The sequence below is a fragment of the Centrocercus urophasianus genome, unplaced genomic scaffold (genome assembly GCF_019232065.1).
Source record: "Centrocercus urophasianus isolate 14NV4802_14NV808 unplaced genomic scaffold, USGS_Curo_1.0 seq_18, whole genome shotgun sequence".
Lineage (NCBI taxonomy): Eukaryota > Metazoa > Chordata > Aves > Galliformes > Phasianidae > Centrocercus > Centrocercus urophasianus.
The window spans coordinates 24,283,002-24,302,294 of NW_024884733.1; the positions used below are offsets into that span (position 1 = coordinate 24,283,002).

Consider the following 19,293-nt stretch of genomic DNA (forward strand, 5'->3'; position numbering starts at 1 on the left):
ACCCACCTGCCTTGTCACCTGAGAAAAGAGACTGAAATCTCTTCTGAAAAAAGCATTCTGTGATTCTCTAGCTCTCCCTGCAACCACCTTTCAGATACTTGCAGAGAAGGACGAGGTCACTCTTCAGCCTCCCCTTCTCCAGACTGAACAGCCCCAGTTCCCTCAGTCGCTTCTTTGTAAGCCTTGTTTTCCAAACCCCATTTTGTTACAGTTCCTTTTGGTTTTCTGAAATGCTTTACTTCTGCCTGGCTTACCTCCCATGCACCTATCACAGAAATATGAGGACCTGACATACAATTAAAATCTCGTAACTCATGGTTCAATTAGCAACCACAAATAGTTGGCTAGCGAAAATTAAGCACGGAACATTTTTTACAAGTTCTTACAAACTCTCTCCAGTGGTTAAAATATGAAGTAAGCAAGAAGGCTTGTCTGGTGTAAATAGCACTGCTCCTGCCAGGAGAGCAGAGAGGAGCACCAATTTGGCAAGCGCTTCACTAATATTTTTTTTCCACATGGATTTCAGGTTTCCCTTCACTTTGTTTGATTCAAATCACATTTTCTGAGCTCCTGTCATTTTAAATGAACGCTATTACATGTTTTATGTACAGTACAGGTAGAAATATAACAGTTAATGCAGGAATAAAGTGAATTCCACGTGTAACGTCTAGCTAAAATTCTGCTTTGAAATAACTTGTGACACAAAAACTGCAGTTTGCCACTTCACGCAGCGCACCAGCTGCTTCTGTAAGGCACAACCTTAAAACTTTAAGCAGCTTTAAAATGAATGATGTGATGAACAAATGATTGGAATATGTCCATTACGTGCCATCTTATGTCATTCCCATGGATGTACAAATAAGTTCTTCAGATTGCATACAATTTCTGGGGAAAAAGCTTGTCAGGTGTAACTAACTACAGGATTCTACTGCTTGCCAAATTATTTCAGCATATGCTGATTTCCGTGTGATCTTACCACAACCAGACTTAAACACATAAATATTGCAGCTTATTACTCTTTCATTATCAGTATTTCTGCTATCAGCTCGATGCAGCGTGCTGTCTTGTGAAAATTGCAGATCCACAGTATCTATATACTTCTATACAGGCGTCTACTTCTGCAGCTAAACTTACATAGCATTCCTTTTTCAGCAGAAATTCAAAGCTCACAAATCTCTGAGGAATCCATTAGAAAAATGTGTTGTTAATGAACTCAGAGGCAAAAAAGACTTAAAGCAAGCAGAGCTAAATACAGGTTACAGAGCAAATGATTTCAAAGGCTGCTAATCAAAATTGATTTTTGAATGACCAATTCCATTATGAATTTATAATAATACTTCAACATTTGGCCAAAGTGGAAAATTATTGTTTTTTCAAAACCTACGACATAACGCTTAGAAAGCAGCAATTCATTCAAAAGGAAATATGGTTCTCTTAAGGAATAAAGTCAATTTATTTAAGTGGTTCAAAACTTGTTCTGTCTATGCATTTGTTTCTGCCACAGTAATGAGCTGCTAAACTTTCCTCTTGTGGTTTGTAGTTATTTAGCTCATTATAGTAACATAATCATATATCATTATGTGCTATCATAAATCTGCCACTTTTCCCTCACAGAGTTAATCTTTTAAAATTGAGTAATCTGTTGAGCATCAGGTTGAGTTAGTTTTTCCTTTGGCACAAATCATTTAATATAATCTGCGTTAACTTTTCAGGCTAAGGCCTTCCAACTAAAGAGCAAAAATGGTCCTCAGGGACTGGAGGGCAGAGGGAAGTGTTGGGATAAGGAACCTCATTACAGCTGCAAATTGTGCTAAAATCCTGCGCTGCCTTAGAATTTATTCAGAGGAGGCAAAGCTCCCCTATTACCCACAGGTAAATTAATCGTGTGTAATCCTCCATCACCCAAGAACGACCTCATGCACACGACAGTACAGCAGTGAAGAGAGTTTGAAGAAACTGGTTATCTGCCTGTACAAACTCACATGCTTGGTTACATTGCAACCAGACAGATGTCCTGCACACTTCTTCACTGTGAATGTTCACCACACTTCAGCAGCATACCATCTGGATTACGTAACGTGTTTCTTACGTATGCAAGCTTCTGCTACTGGAAGAATCTGTGTTAATCACATCACTTGCTAATTTACACCTCAAAAATTGTACAGGTACCACAGCAGAACTCAGGCATAGGAAAAGAAGCTACCATTAAAAAGGCTGGGTAATTCAGAACAAAAAAGTGCTTTAAATTAAGCAGTGGGATAGCTGCTAAACTGCTGCCACTCCTGCCCTCAAATTACACTGACACTCTATAGCTCTGCAGAGCATCTTTACTACACATAACAATATATAAACAAAACTGCTGAACATCAAATAGGAAAATAATCTTTCTTTATCCAAGATCACAACTGGTACAGCATCATCGGATAGAACAGCATCAGTTGATAGAACGGAACACTGCCAAAGGGTGCACCTCTTCCTTTGTTTTAGCATGCAAGCTAAAATGACTTTTGATGTGGCAGACTCACTCTCTCTAAACTGGATGAAGGCTGGATATTCAGTCAGGCGAGGTGTGTAGCTGGTAGGCATCTACTGCTTTGTGAGAGCAAACCTCTGACAGTCAGCGAGTGAGTCAGCACTATTTCACTTGATCTTGGAATCAGAGTGATCTGTGGGCATAATTCATTCTTGCAAACACCTTTTTGTAATCACGTCCCAAAAAGAAGCTGAATAAATGCAATACATGTGCTGCTGAGATACCCTTCCCTGTCATAATATGATATCACAGTTAAAAATGCTCTGGAATTTTGACTCTGCCTCGGTAAAAGCAGGTTAAAAGTAGGAGTTTCCATTGGAACGCTGTCAGACCCTTAATATGATAACATGAACAGAAAATGCAAAAACTGAAGTAAATTAGTTTTTCCCAACTAGGAATCAGAAAAGTAGAAAAAGAAGAAAGGAAAAAAGAAAGGAAGTTACCTTGAGATCCCTGCTGTACAGACTGATTTTGAAATTGAGCGTACGGTTTATTTGGTATTCCAGAAAACTGCTGCCCATTTGGTGATTGGCTGTGCGATGATGGAGAGCTGTGTTTCTGCAGTAGGGAAGGTGGAACTAATGATTTCAGGGGGCTGACAAGTGGAGAGATTATGTTGGGAGCCAGCCTAGAAAAAGAAAATTCAGAAAAACTTCACATATCAAATATGGGAAAATGAAATACTTGAAAGGTCCTACATACATGACAGCGAGATTTGAGAAACATTTATTTTGCAGCTATAAATTATGCCGTAGAAGAAAGATAACAATGCATTGCTGCTTTCAGATTTTCATTAGCAGGGAAGGCAGTTAGAAAATGATTTATGTTTCTTTACACTGGCTTCCTGTACTAATCGTAGTGACAGAATCAAAATGACATCACTCCTCAGAAAGCAACTTAGATACGGGTCAGTTTTAATTTGAAATTTGGTAAGCTGAGAAACACGTCCAGAAACAGAAGTGGAGAATAAGTCAGAATAAGGAAAAGCATGTAAATTGTTTTCAAGTGCCTCAGTAGTTGTACTGGGTAAAGCTTTCTACCCGGGTTTCAGCCAAGACAAAGAAAAGCATTAGTTTTCAATTATTCCTCATACAGTATTTTTTAGACTTCACTGCAAGAAATACAGAATTAACTGTAACAGCTGGCACTGTCCTTTCAAAGAAAAGGCCTGAATAAGGGTTTGCTTGTGGCAGCAGCTCTCAGAGTAAAACTGGGCAGGGTGGAGCCTGAGAGATGGAAATTCCCCACGGACAGCCAGGAGTCAGGCCAGCAACAGGAGTGCTGGGACAGCCCTGCTGGGGGACAGACCCGGACCCGTGTTCCCACAGCAAGCTGGAGTAGCTGAAGAAGAGCCTCGCTGGCCCTCTGCCATGAAATCCCTGGGCTGTGCTCCACCACTGGCAGAGAGGTTTCAATGCTTCCCCTGGCCATAGAGTGCCCCCAGCCCACCAAGGCAGGTGCAGCAGCTGGCCCACGTGGGATGAACCATATGCAGGAGAACTCTTCTGGCCGTTCGGACAGAAAGATGTCGTGGTGCAGAAGACATGACCAAAAATCTGGTCATTCAGGCTTAAGCCTCTTTTATAGCTGCATTAAATTAACCCTGCAAATGAGTAACTTGTTATAAACTGGACCTTTTCACCTCCTACTATAGCTGTGACAAATGTTTTTTTGCTAAATAGCCCAGGGTTACACTTCAAATGTGGGGTCTGCTTGGAGCAAGCTTTCAGCATATTCAAATTTAACATGTAGGCAGAGGAACACTGCCAAAAGCTGTCACAGTGGCATAGTGGCACAGTGATGCTTATTAACAGGGCTTTAAATAAATCAACCGGTCAAAGCCAATCCTAAGATGAAATAACTCCACCACCTCAAAACACAAAAATAAGGCATGCAATACAGACTGCAGAAAGATCAAATTTCCCCAAACTTAACTGAAGAAATAAGCAAGTATTGTTAAATGGTGTATGGGAACTGCAGAATCACAGCCTGAACCTCTGATGGATCACCTGAGCACTGAGTCAGCCACGGGAGCACAGGTGCAGGCAGTTCACCTGTGCTGCTGGAAGGGGCAGAGCCTGGCTGCATCTCTCCTAGACCCATTTAAGGGCTGACTGCCACTAGGAAAGGGTCTCTTCTGGAGATCCCTCCTCTGAGTTTTGCAGCAAGCCCAGGATGTGGGTAAGCTTTCCATCTATTCTCTTTTTGTTATTATAATCTGCTTTGCCAAACTCTCTTGTGTATTTCATAATTATAGCATCTTTATATTCATTGGCTATACAAGTGGATTAAGACATTTTCAAGCCAAATGTCTAAGGACTGGATAACAAACCTTTTGTGAGAAACATAATCCTCATAAGCAAAGGTATGCAACACGTACAGATAACTGAAGCAGAATTATAAAGCCAACATGCAAATACAATCTTATTAGTCTGTGGGGTTTGTTTGCTTGTTTTTGTTTCAGGGTCATATTAAAAAGAGCTCTGCAGCAAAAACTTAAGAAAAGCTCAGGCTGCAGACACAGCAGGAATGAGGGAGTGGGGCTGCAGCAGGGCGGGCAGTGCAAGGTCAGCGGTGTCCTCATCAGGTCCCAGGCTGAAAGTGCTCTCTGGAGCCAGCTCTGCTGAGGACCAGGTGCCCTGGGGAAAATATCGAGTTTCTTTGCAGCTAAATGCAAAGATCAGCTCCCATGTGGCTGTAGTTTTCTCCTCAAATGACTCAGTGGAGAAACAGTAAACAAAACTATCTGTCGTGCTGCCCGGCTACATGATGGATCTTCCACAGATTCTCTCCAACATGTGTCAGTGGTGAGGACTGCATGCAGATGGGGCTGCCTTTATCTGCTGGAACCTGCAGAAAAGCATTGCTGCAGTTTCATCCAATGCTGCCAGGGAGTGCTGGCAAAGCATGACCACAAGTGACAGAATGGTCACCAGCCCATTCAAATGGCACATGGAGACATTGTCCTTGACATGCCAGAAATGCTAGCAGAAGCCAGGAAATACTTCTATCTGAAAGCAGATTAAAAGATTGCAGTTGTTTTCTTTGGAAGGATAACAGCTAAAAGAGATCATGATAGTGACATTTATATGGATAATGACCACACACACATTTTGAAGAGAAACAAAAGATATAGTGAAGACTCCAAGGCTGGACGAGCCAGAAACCACTCTGAATGAGGGAGGAAAATAGTTTTGGTGAGCAGGCACTCTGCGCCTGCTCTGGGAATGCCATGTGCTGGCCACTGCTGGAGATGCAGCCCCATGCAGGCCTGCCTGGCTGCTCTGTACTGAAGGCTTTGTTTGCCCTGTGGGGAAATTGCATTTTTAAATTCTGTGCAAATATATTGCACAGCAGAAACAGTACATTAGAGCTGTCTGGCTGTGGGAATTCTGAAAAAGCCAGCTTCCCTGTTTCACTCTTCCAAAAGGTTATTTAAATCTTAACCCTGTGAGACGAATTGAACGGCTGTTGTGATTACTTTAAAGCAGTGCTTGTCCCCACTCATTCTTTCGCATTCTTGTTTCTCCTGTGTATGAGCTCAATGGTTTTGCCAGGGTTTGTGCCTCAAAGCTTTGCAATGGCTTGTTGGGAGCAGGAGGGAGGCACACCAGCACCTTGCCAGGAGGCAGCAGGGTGAGGAGGTGTGGGGCTCTTGCTCCAGCCAGGCAAGCCTTGCTGCCAGCTCCCTGCTTCCACTTGCTTTGCCTGCACGGTGCTGGGGCTCAGCAAACATTGCTGCCTGCAGGCAGCCAGTATCCTAGTAACTTGTAGTGCAGCAGCTTGGGCTGAAGCCCTGAGAGCTCTGTGTAATGCTCAGCTCTCTGCCTTCTCGTGTGAAGGGTTTCATGCAGTTTGAGCAGGTAACCATGAATCTACTGCTTTCTCCTCGGTCTCCCCCATGTATGGGATTTCACGTTAAGTTAGGGAACAGTTTTTAGCTAGGAAAGAGCATTGCTTAGCAGAAAAATCTGTATTAGCATAAGTGGCCAATATGGGAATTTGCCTTCTTAAAATAGCCATCACAATGCCAACAGCTCAAGCTGGCCCCTAAAATATTGTTCTCTGTGTGCACATGTATTCTGTCAGACTCAAGAAGTTTTTCATCAACTGACTGTTCAGCCACCAGTGCCCTGCCTTTAATTCTGTCCTAAATGTTTGTTAACTAATCATGTCACTGTGATAACTCAGGTTGTTAAAGGATAGGCAGAATCATTCCTGATAGAAATTAAATCACTTAAAAGGAGATGCCTTTTGTATGGAAGGGGAAACATTGAACTAGTTAAGCCAGAAACTCAGCTGGATACATCAAAAATTCCAAGGCAGTAGCTCAGGCATATGTTTCAGTAACTAACAGCCTGTACATTTCCTGTTAATGCTGTACTACAATCACAGTTTGCTTTGGTTTGTATATTAATAATAAATATATGCCCTATATTTTATTTCAATTGTAACTTGCATAACTCAGTAAGTCTGCAGGTCCTTTTGGGGCCTTTTAACGTATATCTGTGCATATATATAACTATATATATATATATATATATATATAGTTATATATAGTTATATTGGCAGCTTATAGATAAATACTCACACATACATGAAAAAAATCCTTCCTTAATTCATTAAATTTAAGGCTCCTAACTATCCTGGTTCTTTCTGTCTGAGAAGATGCATCTTTTTCCTATCTCACTAATGCTACTGACAAAGCTAAGACGAATAGTTCTTACAGCTTGCTTCCACTGCTGATCTAGTTGGACTGTCAGTACATTCCACCTTTCTATAAGGATGCCTGATGATAAAGCGCTTTCATTATCTCAAGTAATAAGTCAAAACACTGCAAGGCTTTTAGTGTCCCACTATGTCCTTTAGGAGAAGGGTAACATCTTAATCATGCTCTTACCTTATTCCTATCTATTTCCCAGTATAGACATTAATGATGTTCCTAGCTGGATTTCCTCTCTGATCCAGCAGATTTTTAGTTGCCTACTGATGGAATTGCTGTTGCTAAAAAACGTTCCTGGATGTGATACATGGGGCAAGTAGGGAAGTCTTTTTAATCTCATGACTTTTGGTGACTTTGGACCTAATGATAGTAGGTGCTTCTCAGTATCTTGTGCATTTCTTAGGAATAGCTTGAGGATTCACAGGAATCTGTAGGCTGGAAACTTCTGTATTTGTCGTGCTCTCTGGGTGTGTTTCTGTATGGCAGTCAGCACTGTGGTGCAGCGCCCAGAAATCCTCCTAGCCTGGAAGGAGTACCTGTGATGGACACATGTCTCAAGCTTTGCTTTATATGGTGAACACCCTAACTGGAGGATACATTGTCCAAAACCTGGAAGCCTTTGCCTCCTTATCTCCTGTTCTCCTCTAACTTCTCTGGGTCCCCATGGTACCAAAACTGCATCTTCAGTGCTTCATGCATCACAGACAAAAGTGCTGCTGCTTAACAATTACAAATAACTGGCAGCACCACAGCTCAAGAGGCTCATGTTGCAAGCTGCCTGGATTGGTCTGAAGGAAGGTGCTAAGGAGAATGTTTACTTGTGATCTGGATAAAGCAAGGGAGAACTGGTGACTGTTCACTGAAAATACTTCTGTTTCCTGGCAAGGTACTCAGGTGCTTGCAGGAAACTCAAAACAGATCTGAATATACTCAATGTGGACAGCAGGATGCAAAATGAAACCAAATTTGGAGAAATTAGAGATATTATGCATCAACACTGAATACAGAAGAGCTGCTTTCAGTTTTGATTGTATTTGTATTAAATCACTGCAGGAGTTAAACCAGCTGAAGAATGCTAGAATAGTAAGAGTGAGAGAGGTTTCTCAGCAAGTAAAATTTCCTAAGCTATAAGTGTGGCACTGAAAGAAGTGAACTTGAAACACAGCTTTTCAGAATGCAGTGCCACAGCAGAGGAGCCAGCCTCCTCTCCAGCCTGCTGAAGACACAGGAGCAACAGAGCATTCACCACTGGGAGAGGCAGGTCGGTTTGAAACAAAAGGAGCACTTTCTCAAGCAGCATGCTCTGGCCTGGGGCAGTCATAGCCGCAGGAAGTCACCGAATCAAACGGTGGAGATAAGTGCTGTAAAAACGGGCTGAATAATTTAATGGCCAAAACCAACATTTCCATGCTAAGCAAGAGGTAATCAAATCTTGTGCTTCAGGATGTAAACTGATCGCCCAAGAAATCAGAGAGGAATTCTCACTCTTCACTCATCATACAACTTCACGTGATTGACCAGGTATGGAGGGTTTTTTCAAACTCCCTTTGAAGCACCATGTGTAGGATGGCGCTGAAGACATAATACTGGTCTTGAGGGACCTATGATTTCAGATGGAACTGCAAGTCTAGTGCACTGCTCTCCTGAGGATGTATCAGTAGGCAATTAAGTAAAGAGACTAGTCAGAAAAGTCTTGTGTTTGTAATACCATCATCCACAGAATGGTATTGGAAGAACTGATCCTGAGTTGATAACATATCTTGTCTATAATGCTGCAAACATTTCTATACTGTGTTAAACATTATCTTTAAATCACTTGATTTCATGGCCCTTCTTAAGTAAGCTCCTGAAGTCTGATGAGAGGAACTATCCATGAAGAACCACTAACACAAACGGCAGACACAGACCACGAGCCACTTCCTCGCCTCTGCTGCAAAGCATTTGCCACTCACAGCAGTGGAAACACAGAAATCTCAACCTTAACTGATGGATTTTGTTAAATTAAAAATCAAAATATAGAATATATTAATCTATGTCCTCTCATCTTTAAAAAGCACAGGTCTTTAAGAATCTCAAAGAGAAGTCTCAACAAGACTTAAATTTTCTTGTGATTGTTTTAACATTTATTATAAGTGTTAAGATTAAATCATAAGAAAGATGTATGTGAAGGAACTATGTAGGAATGCTGTGAGTTAGCAGCAATCTCTACCAAAGACTTTGTAGGCTACAAGTACTGTTAGCTTGCTTTATGTTTACTTATCCTGCCTCTGGTTCTGGTTTCTCCTAGCAGACAGCGGTGCACAAAAAATTGTGTATTTTCACAATGCATGCAAAATGTCATGTTCCAACAATCTTGAAAAATAAGGAACCCATAATAAATGCATATGGAGATGGATTTTTCTGACCTTTGTGTCAAGATGGAGGTATGTTCTCTATGTTCATCCACAGTACTCAGTCTGAGTAAGAAACAGTTGTATATTTTATTTTTGCTAGGCTGTTCAGTAACTGTTGCTGGACAAATTAACAGAGTAAGAAATTGTAAAGCCAGATTTAGAGCTGTTTTAAGAGGAATTCTTTCATCATCTGGTTCATCCTGTCTTAACTGCCAAAACCCACACACACAACGTTTAAGCAGAAAATGCTTTAATTAAATTGAAAATTGGAAAATAATGAAAATAATTTGAACAAAGATTCTTGAATAATAACTGAAAGAAGTATAACCACAAAATAGAAATATCTGAGATCAGGATGTTGCCAATGTGAAAACTGTCTGGTTTTTGGTTTTGTTTTTGTTTTTTTTTTTTTTTTTAAATGATGTGATGGCTTGATTGGCAGATTTCTAAGCAAGACAAACAACCTCAACCCATATCCCATTGACTTCAGTGAAAAAAGGACCAAATCCAGACTGAAAAACATCTGTCCTTTATCTCTAACTTTTAATATATGGGGGGTTTAGGACCATACTGTAACACAGCTCTCATGTATACCATAATGACACATCCCACTACCTAGAATTTGAGACTTTTTAAGAGAGAAGTATATAATAAAGCAACAGCATGAAAAGCACTAAGCAGAGAAGCTCTATATTTTGGCATAAGTTACTACAGCATACTGCAGCTAGCTACAAAATCTGAGATGTTTCCACAGAACCAGGTTCTGCTGTAAAATCCAGCATGCTAACCATTCCATTCATAAATTCTCTCCCCAGGCATTGCAGTTACTTATATTGTGAGAAAGTCCAATTGAGTTCCAGGACTAGGAAATTATTTTTTCAAATGAGGAAAAAAAAAAAAAAAGTTAACACTGATTTTCATCTCTTCCCATAATATTAAAAATGATGTGTAAAGCTCTGCTAATCTGGTCTCTGGATAGCGCCCAATCTCTTGCCACGTGTTTCTGTTCTGGGTCTTGCCCTAGGGGAATTTCTGTCAGCACATGCTCAGGAAACAGTTACACTGTTCACTCTTTTTCTTTTTTCCTTTTTTTTAAGATGGACTCTATCTGAAGTTTGGTGAACCTTTGCACTAATCACTGCCAGGTGCCTCTGGCTGTGTTTCTGGAATGCAAGGAATCTTTTCTTTCTCTTTCTTTCTTCCTTTCTCCTCTTCCCCTCTCTCCCTGATATGTTATAAATCCTTCATTGAAAAGCACCTTGCTGGGCATCGCTGCATTTTATTACCCTTTTCTATAAACGGTGAGCAAACAAGTTGTTAGCCTGTATGATACTCATTCTCTGTTCTATGCCTGCAAGATAGGACACCATGATCTTGTTTTTTGTTTTCTTGCTGTAGCCAGCTTGAAAACAATGCCTGTTATTGGGAGGCTTGGCCTCTACTCCTGGCTCTGCTGCTAACACAGTGTGTGTACCTCCAGGTGTAACATCTCAAAGTAGGACTAAGGAAATGCCAGTCCTTTCCTATAGCTTCTAGGTAAGTATGGACTACTGGTGCACTCAGGTGGGTTGCCCAGGGAGGCTGTGGGTGCCCCATCCCTGGAGGCATCCAAGGCCAGGCTGGACGTGGCTCTGGGCAACCTGATCTCGTGGTTGGTGACCCTGCACATAGCAGGGGGGTTGACACTAGAAGATCACTGTGGTCCTTTTCAACCCAGGCTATTCTAGGGTTCTATGATACTACAAAGGCTTCTCCAAAAGTAATGCCTCCTGTTTTATTACAGAATCATAGAACCAATGGAGTACTTTAATCCAGTTCCACATCTTCACTCACCCTCTCCCTGTGTCAACAAGTGAGTATGTGAGCATACTCAGAGTAAGAGGGGTTTCACAAACATTATGGGGAACACTATCCAAAGGAGATTTTAACATGATTTAAGATTAAGTCATTTTGTTGCTTTAAAATAATAATACCGGTCAACAGTGATATGAAAACAGCTTCAGGATGAAAATTATCAATAGAGAACCCAGAGGAGTCCTTTCCTGGTACTCTCAAAGACCTTCTCTTTGGATCCAGAGTGACACTGAAACACTCGCAATCCTTCTAACATGTGCACAAGTCTCATAGCTGGGGGTATAACATAGCTCAGCATTTTGTAACCCACTTCTCTATCTGCACAAAGAGACACATCTACGCAAACAAGGACCTTCTTATGTTAAATTAATATTTCTACACTTCTCACCTGATATGCAAATTCTGCAGAGCAGTTAAATCTTGTTGATTGCTATTGGAACTGTGTCAATCTAAAAGACATTTTTATTTATTAGCTTTCATTTGGTAATTTTCCTTGAAAAGAAACTGATGAATCAGTAGAGTTCAGTGGAAGCTGCCTGACCTGATGGGAATTTGAAATCTTATTCTAACAATCTGACAGGAAAATATATTAGGGAAGTAATTACATATTAGCATGCTTTAAATAGTATCAAAACATCTTTAGATAAAAAGCACAGCCTTAGGTTCAAATGACTGCCAGGAAGTAAATTAGAAAGACATGCAATCAAACACAGATATTGATGTGTACTGCACATTTGACTTCTCTGTCTTATTTTAGTCATTTAAGGTCCTTATTCTATGGCAAGTATGCAGCAAGACACTTCCAGGTGTACATGCATTCTTTACAGGTTCCTCATGCTGCTTTCTTCAAGTTTACACTGTAAAAGGCAGTATACTGAGTAGTGAGAGATGTTAAGATAATGACTTATTACACCGTGGCAAATTGTTGTGTTTGGTGTATGTAACTTACACCTAACTGGGGAAGTTTTGCTTAGAAAACCAAAAAGAAAAAGAAAAAATGAGCTTTACAGGTGTAGTGTAAGCATGTGATTTACCTGCAGATAAAAACTAGTAATAGCTAAAATCATTAATACAAATGAGCTGTGCTTAAATGCATTTTAAGTTTTTCTTGATTTGCTCTGACCAATTCATTTAAACTCCCTCCCACTCTTGTAACTGTCTTTAATCTTATACTAAGATAGTTCTGCTCAGAGGGTCTCTTCTGGGCAGTCATCAAGGGGAGATCTTACCAATGTTCATACATACATGAAGGGAAAGGGCAAAGAGAGCAGAGGCAGGCTCCTGTCAGCAATGCCCAGTGTCAAGAGGCGACGGGCGCAAAGTGGGACACAGGAGGCTCCACCTGAATGCCAGGAAGCAAATCAGTGCTTTGCAGGTATGGGGTCTGGCACAGGCTGCCCTGAGATGATGTGGGGGCTCTTTGATGCCTTGCAGAGCTGCTTGGGTGTGTGCCTGGGCATCCTGTTCTGGGTGTCCTGCTTGAGCAGGGGTTGGACCTGATGGACTGAGAGGTCCCTGTCAGCCTCAGCCATTCTGTGACTGTGATCACAGTGCTCACTTTTGAGCACTGTGCACTTACCTGGGGTAAGGCTCTCTAACGTATGTCAATCCAGCCCTATTAGAAACAAAAATGAGATACGTGTCCATCAATTTCTGCTGATGGCCAAACAATATTTTACCTCATGATCAGGCCGTAACTTACTGTTGTATTGTTGGAGTCAGCCTATTCTAATGCTAATTTTGCTTTAAGGGGGAAAAAAACTATAAAAGTCTATCTGGACATGATTACAAATGAATTCTGATCACATTTTCTACAATGAGATAAATGACTTGGGATTTGAAACCAGATGCTTTTAATTACTGATTTTCTTTGTTACATGAACCTCAGCTCCGCACCTGTACATTGTTCTTTCTTTGGACAGATGTACTGATGCCCCTTTTGCGTGCTCAGGTCTATAACACTGAGATAAATTATGATGGGTTCTTGGCTTCCTCCATTGAAAATGTTTTCAGCTGTCAGAGATATCTGTTTCTTGTTATTGGTTTTAGTGCTTTTGAAAGAAAGCCTGAAACACTGACTTGTGTATTCTATTATAAGTGAAGAGTATTCTCCAGAGGAATCCACAATGAATGAATGATGCATCTCCTTGGAACTAGGAACTGCTATAAAAACTGTGTAGGTATTCAGTTCTCCTGTAAAAGTTTGTCTCATACAAAGATTCAAGCAGTTCCTCCTCACTTTATGTATACGAGCTCACAAACTTGAAATTCAGCCATAAGTAGTGAAGACATGCAATCATCACAGAAGGTAATGAGAATTAGGTACATGTGTATTTTCAGGTCTGGCCATGGATTCTGGCAGATCAAGGAATTTACATAGCCTATTGAAAGGAGTCTCTTACTGGTTTGGAGCAATTTCTTAAATCTCATATCAGATACAATCATTGGCAGAAGATGAACCGCTTGCAGATGACAGTGAAACTCATAGGCACAATTTGAGTCCCATCCCATCTAATGAGAAGGCACCCATGAGACCCCTTGTATGCCTGCCAGCATCCCTCAGAGAGCAAGAGGCCCTCAAAGCAGGAGCTGAACACAGGGCCACAGAGCACAGGTTGGGAGGTTAGAGGAGGCTGCCTCCTAGCTCAAAGAGCAGGGGCCAGATTCTGATCTAAAATGGAAGCTCCTGGCAGTGTATCTTATGGGACTGAAATGTGGGTAGGTTCTGGCTTACACCCTTCTTGTTGCCAAAGTACAACGTGACAATCCAAACAAAAAGCTAGCACACAAGATTTCATCTTGCATACTTTTTTCAACCTTAAAAATACGAGGAATTTTGAATCTGGTGTTCCCTTATTGAGCAAAAAGGGAGGCTCTGTGTACCTTGTTTTACTGTAAGTAAAGGGAAATTAAGGACTAAACCTTTAACAGAGATCTCTTTACAGTGAAATATTTCTGTGGTATTTGAATTAACAGGTGCTAACAAGCAAGCAAACAAAAATTCTGATGTTTAAGTACCCTGATTAAAACGTCTCTTTTCATCTGATTGGTCTCAAGTCCTGTTTCTTGTGATTTTGTATGGGTAAGTGGCTCTACAGGGGAGTCTAGAGCATTGAACTGGTTGCAGTTAGCTGGTGAGAAGCCTGGATAAAAGAGAGTTGTGTCTTTCATGTAACTTTGGTTACTTAACCCTTGATATTAAACTCACAATAAGTGTAAGACTGGATTCAAAGTTCTCATTAATCATCACCTATGGACATCATAAATGCCTTAATCTCACTGGTTCTTCAGTTAGCGTTGTGTTTACAAAGAAGAAATGACCTAACTTACTGTAGTAAGTATCTATAAAAGCATTATATATAAAAGAAAGTTTCACTTTCCTTTTCCTTGGAGACACATCACCTTCTTGGTAGAGTTCTTATTTGTCAGTATCCCCAGCTTGTCTGGAGAACATAAGTGCTGTTATAAGCGACACAAGTGACTGAAGGCCTCACGGCCACATATAGAGAGACTGTGTTCAGATCCTACAAAGTGACCTTGTTAGGCCCTTCAGCCACGTTGGTGCAAATCCCTGACTTTGTGCCACCACTTAAACTCATCTAACTTCAGTCAGATCGGTTTCACTTAAACTGATCATTTATCACAGTAAATACTTTAAACTCAAATTTACAAATGCAACGAAGTATATTTTTTAGATGATGTGGGTAATACTGGCAAAAAAATAGCAGAGAGAAAGCCAAGCACAACACTCGCGTAGGACTTAATATCAAAAGCTATGTTTCCATCTTCATATTGCTACAAATCGATGTGGGCTACCTTTGCAGTGGGCAAAATGAAATAAATTGTATGTGGCACATGCTACAAGAAATGCAAACGTAACATTTTGCCACCTGAAATAAAAAATAAATATGTATTCCAACCTGGATCGTGACAAACCTGTTTTCTGGATGCCAAAGCATTTCATTTCAATTAACAGCAATATAAGTTCAAATAATTTTACTTTGTCTAGCACACACTTTATACTAGAATTTGAAAACATATTCTCTGTATTGTATAATGCCAGTATAAATACATTTGGTAATGAAGTCAGATTTTGTTAGAACATTTTGGAGTGCATTAGATAATTCTGTCAAACTATTTAAATGTCTTAGTAAACCATTTGGGAAAATTGACTGCTGCACGTGGTGTTGACTTTGGCAACGGACAGTACAGCATACAGCTTCTATTTTGTTAATTAAAAAAAAATAAAAAGCCTTCAAAGAAAATTCTAAATCTTCTGTCAAACTTGAGTACACTATTTGTACCCTGCCCTGTGTAGATTTTGGCATCTTACATATTTGATGACTCAGTAATTAGATTTCTTGATAGTAATCATTTGGTTCATTCCGCAGCCTTGAACTATGCAATCCAGCCTTGTCATCATACTGATCCACAGTATAGAAATTCTTTGCATTTACTTCCAGATGAATGCTGAGACAGCTGACAAATGAGGCAAAACATTACATGTGTGCCAGAAAGGCAGAGCAGTTCACATGAAGAAAGGTAGTGTTAGGTGTTTCTTTCCTGTTGCAAACTGTCTATTTTATATGAGTAATGGCATTGTGCTATAAGCTGGCAAAGGCATAACAGTTCTCGAATTCAGTGGCTCCAAATATTAGATTATCAAGTGATTGATTTTTCCTACTTGAATGAATGAATGCTTCACACAAAACTGTGCTAAATGAAATTCAAAGACTGTTAGTTCAAACTAAGCTTCCCATACTGGCAATTAGCATGTCATGTATGGGCTTGATTTTCGCAGTCATTAAAAAATGTAAGCATAAATAATTCGCATACAGCAAGGGACTGGGACGGGGTATGACAGCACTGAATGCAGATTATTCCAATTTAGAAAACGGTATTTGAGATCCTGAAAAATTCCAAGTTGCTACGCCGTGAAAATAAATGGCTTGTTTTAAAATAACTATTTAAAAATACCTCCTGGTCTCCACTTCCTGATGTTTGGTTCGTAATTAGAAATTTATTTTCATCTCAGTCTGATATTTTGTCATAGGATATTAACCACGGTGTTTCTGCAAAGACTTTGCATTGCTTACCTATATAAGCACTGAGATAATAAATCAGCTGTGATGTCTTCTCCAAGAAAGAGTACTTATTCCACTAAAACCAAAAACAGCAGAGACCATTCTGATGGAAGCTTTGGCCTAAGCAGCAAATGATCAAAACGTCTGGAAGAGCTCAGTGAGAAACTCAGCTCAGTCCCAGAGTGAGGGCTGAAGGGAAGCACTGCACTCATTCGGAGGAAACATGAGTTGGGAGAGAGAGAACTCACCTGGGAGCCTGTGGCCCCTCAAACAGCACAACTGACTGCTGCCATCATTCTGGTCAAACCTTTGCTTTTCTTTCTCATTAGCAGTACCAAAAGGTGAAGTGCTTTAGAAACAAATCCACTTTGGAGATAACCTTCTGTATGGGAACTGCAGAATCACAGCCTGAACCTCTGATGGATCACCTGAGCACTGAGTCAGCCACAGGAGCACAGGTGCAGGCAGTTCACCTGTGCTGCTAGAAGGGGCAGAGCCTGGCTGCACCTCTCCTAGACCCATTTAAGGGCTGACTGCCAGTGGGAAGATCCCTCTTCTGGAGATCCCTCCTCTGAGTTTTGCAGCAAGCCCAGGACATGGGTAAGCTTTCTATCTATTCTCTTTTTGTTATTATAATCTGCTTTGCCAAACTCTTGTTTATTTCATGATTATAGCAACTTTATATTCATTAACTATACACCTTCTAAAGTGTTTATTTCACTCTCAGTTGGGATTTGTTGCCTTACCTCCCCTAAGGACCCTATCCTAGAATCAACTGAAAGAAGAAACAGCCAAGCAGTGCATTGGGGAGCGGAGAGAGGAAAGCATTCTGGTTCCCTGGACTCAATCAGTCCTATGCTGTAAGGAAAGGATATCTTGTGGACTACCTTCATTTTGGATTCAGTCTCCATTCCTCCTGTTTGCACTTACTGCCCTCTGTGCTACAGAACACCTCACATTTACTTGCTGAAACTTCCATCTTCCCACTGTGCTCAGTGCCTCCTGTTGGTCACCTGTCTGCCATAGGCATGAGACTGTCAACAAGAATTAAAAAGTCAGGAACATGGGTGGGAGGGTAGGGAGAAAGAGCTGTTGAGCACAAACAGCTTGAGTAACCTTCGTGATAATTCAAAAAAAGAGATGTAGTAGCTTGTTCCTATTTTCCTCAGTGGCACTGTTCTTTATTCTGCCTTCTGTCCATTGATAAAAGAGAATGATTAAAATCTTTCTGGGCTTTCTTTTCCCCGTATAGAAGAAGGGATGAGACAGTTACTGAACAAAGATGGAAAAAATCCACGCTCCATTGATGGCTTTATTAAAGAACCTCAAACCATTAACTAAAAAAAGTCTTACAATCTCTCAGTGTCTCAGGTTCCCATCATTAAAGCAAAATCTGACTATCCCTCCCTGTCCCAAGTGCGTAGAAGAAAAATGTTTTATGTTTGATTTGTATCACTGTAGGCACTATAGAAGCTTCTAGGATGAGAGCAGAGTTTTGTGGATTGCAGGTTCTTTACTGCTGAGATATTTTGAGATCCTCAAAAAAATAACAGTACAGACATATGACATACTGCAGCAATGCAATCTATATAATTGATGTGATAATATATCCTCCCTTGATTAAGATCTTACTGGTTAACGCTTGCAGCTGCAAGGTGTATTACAGAAAGTCCTAACAGAGCGCAAGGAAGTGAGAAAGCCTGCCATCCTGACACAAATGAAGCTTACAAAGGCAAACACTGCTTCATTCCAAGTGAGTCACAGCTTGCTTTTTCACCCTTTGAATTTTTTTTTCATTTTAGCTGTCCTCTGCACTTATCCAAATCTACAAGAAGTCACCAAGGAAGAATTATAAAAAACATTAAATACAATTGCACTCTATGAAGAAAAGAAACCTCTGTATTTTGTTGAAGACAAAAACAAGGACCTGAGTAGCCTGATGGCAATATCAAAGTTTGTCCTGCTTTGCTTGGAGGATGGATGAGATGACCTTTTGACCTCCCTATCAAATTAAATTTTCTATGATTCTAAAACAAATGGCATAGCTTATTTTTGGTCAGTGTTTTTCATTCAAGCAGCATCCATGCAAATTATAACAAACAATTAATTAGTCAGACAGAAGCCAAGCATGTTTCACAACACATACCCTTCCCTGGCACTCTCCAATGACGACTGATGGTGATGCGGACTGGAAAGGGCAGAGTCAAGAGGATGATGTCTTGAAGGGATGTCATGAGGCAGTATACCTGGTGAGGGACCATTATGGTTTGCGCTGGAACCACTGTACATGCCTGTGAAACATACATCAGGTTGCAAAATAAAATAAGCAAGGAAAGGAGCATCTAAGTAAGTCCGTGACAGTTCCTGACTCCTTCATTGTCCCCCACACCCACATTGACACACGCATAGAACAGCACGCTGCTGCAGGGCAGTAGCAGAAGTTACTTCATCCACGGAGGCAGTACTTAGGCTGTTTTCTAAGTTTACTTGCCATACACCTCACATAGGTTTGCCCACTGCGGTACGTACACACAGAAGGACTAGAACATCCACTGACATTGTATTCTGAAGGTTGTGGGGGGTAGATGAGGTTTGCCAGCTTCCACAGTGTCCAGCTACAGCACGTCAGTCCTCGTGCATTCTGTAAGAGCTATTTTATTTGCCTTTCTTCCTGTAGCATTCACCTTTCCTAGTTTGCTTACTGTG

At 40.7% G+C, this 19,293-nt stretch overlaps 1 protein-coding gene across 2 annotated transcripts in view; it reads right to left on the bottom strand.

Moving 5' to 3' along the window:
• GLIS1 (GLIS family zinc finger 1) overlaps positions 1-19,293 on the bottom strand; it is a 186,398-nt gene that overhangs the window by 6,439 nt on the left and 160,666 nt on the right. For both annotated transcript variants that reach the window (XM_042819432.1, XM_042819431.1), the window contains exons 7-8: positions 18,734-18,878; positions 2,977-3,161 (exon numbers count right to left, since the gene is read on the bottom strand). In XM_042819432.1, coding sequence (XP_042675366.1) covers positions 2,977-3,161; positions 18,734-18,878 — 330 coding nt within the window. The remainder of the gene's footprint in view (positions 1-2,976; positions 3,162-18,733; positions 18,879-19,293) is intronic.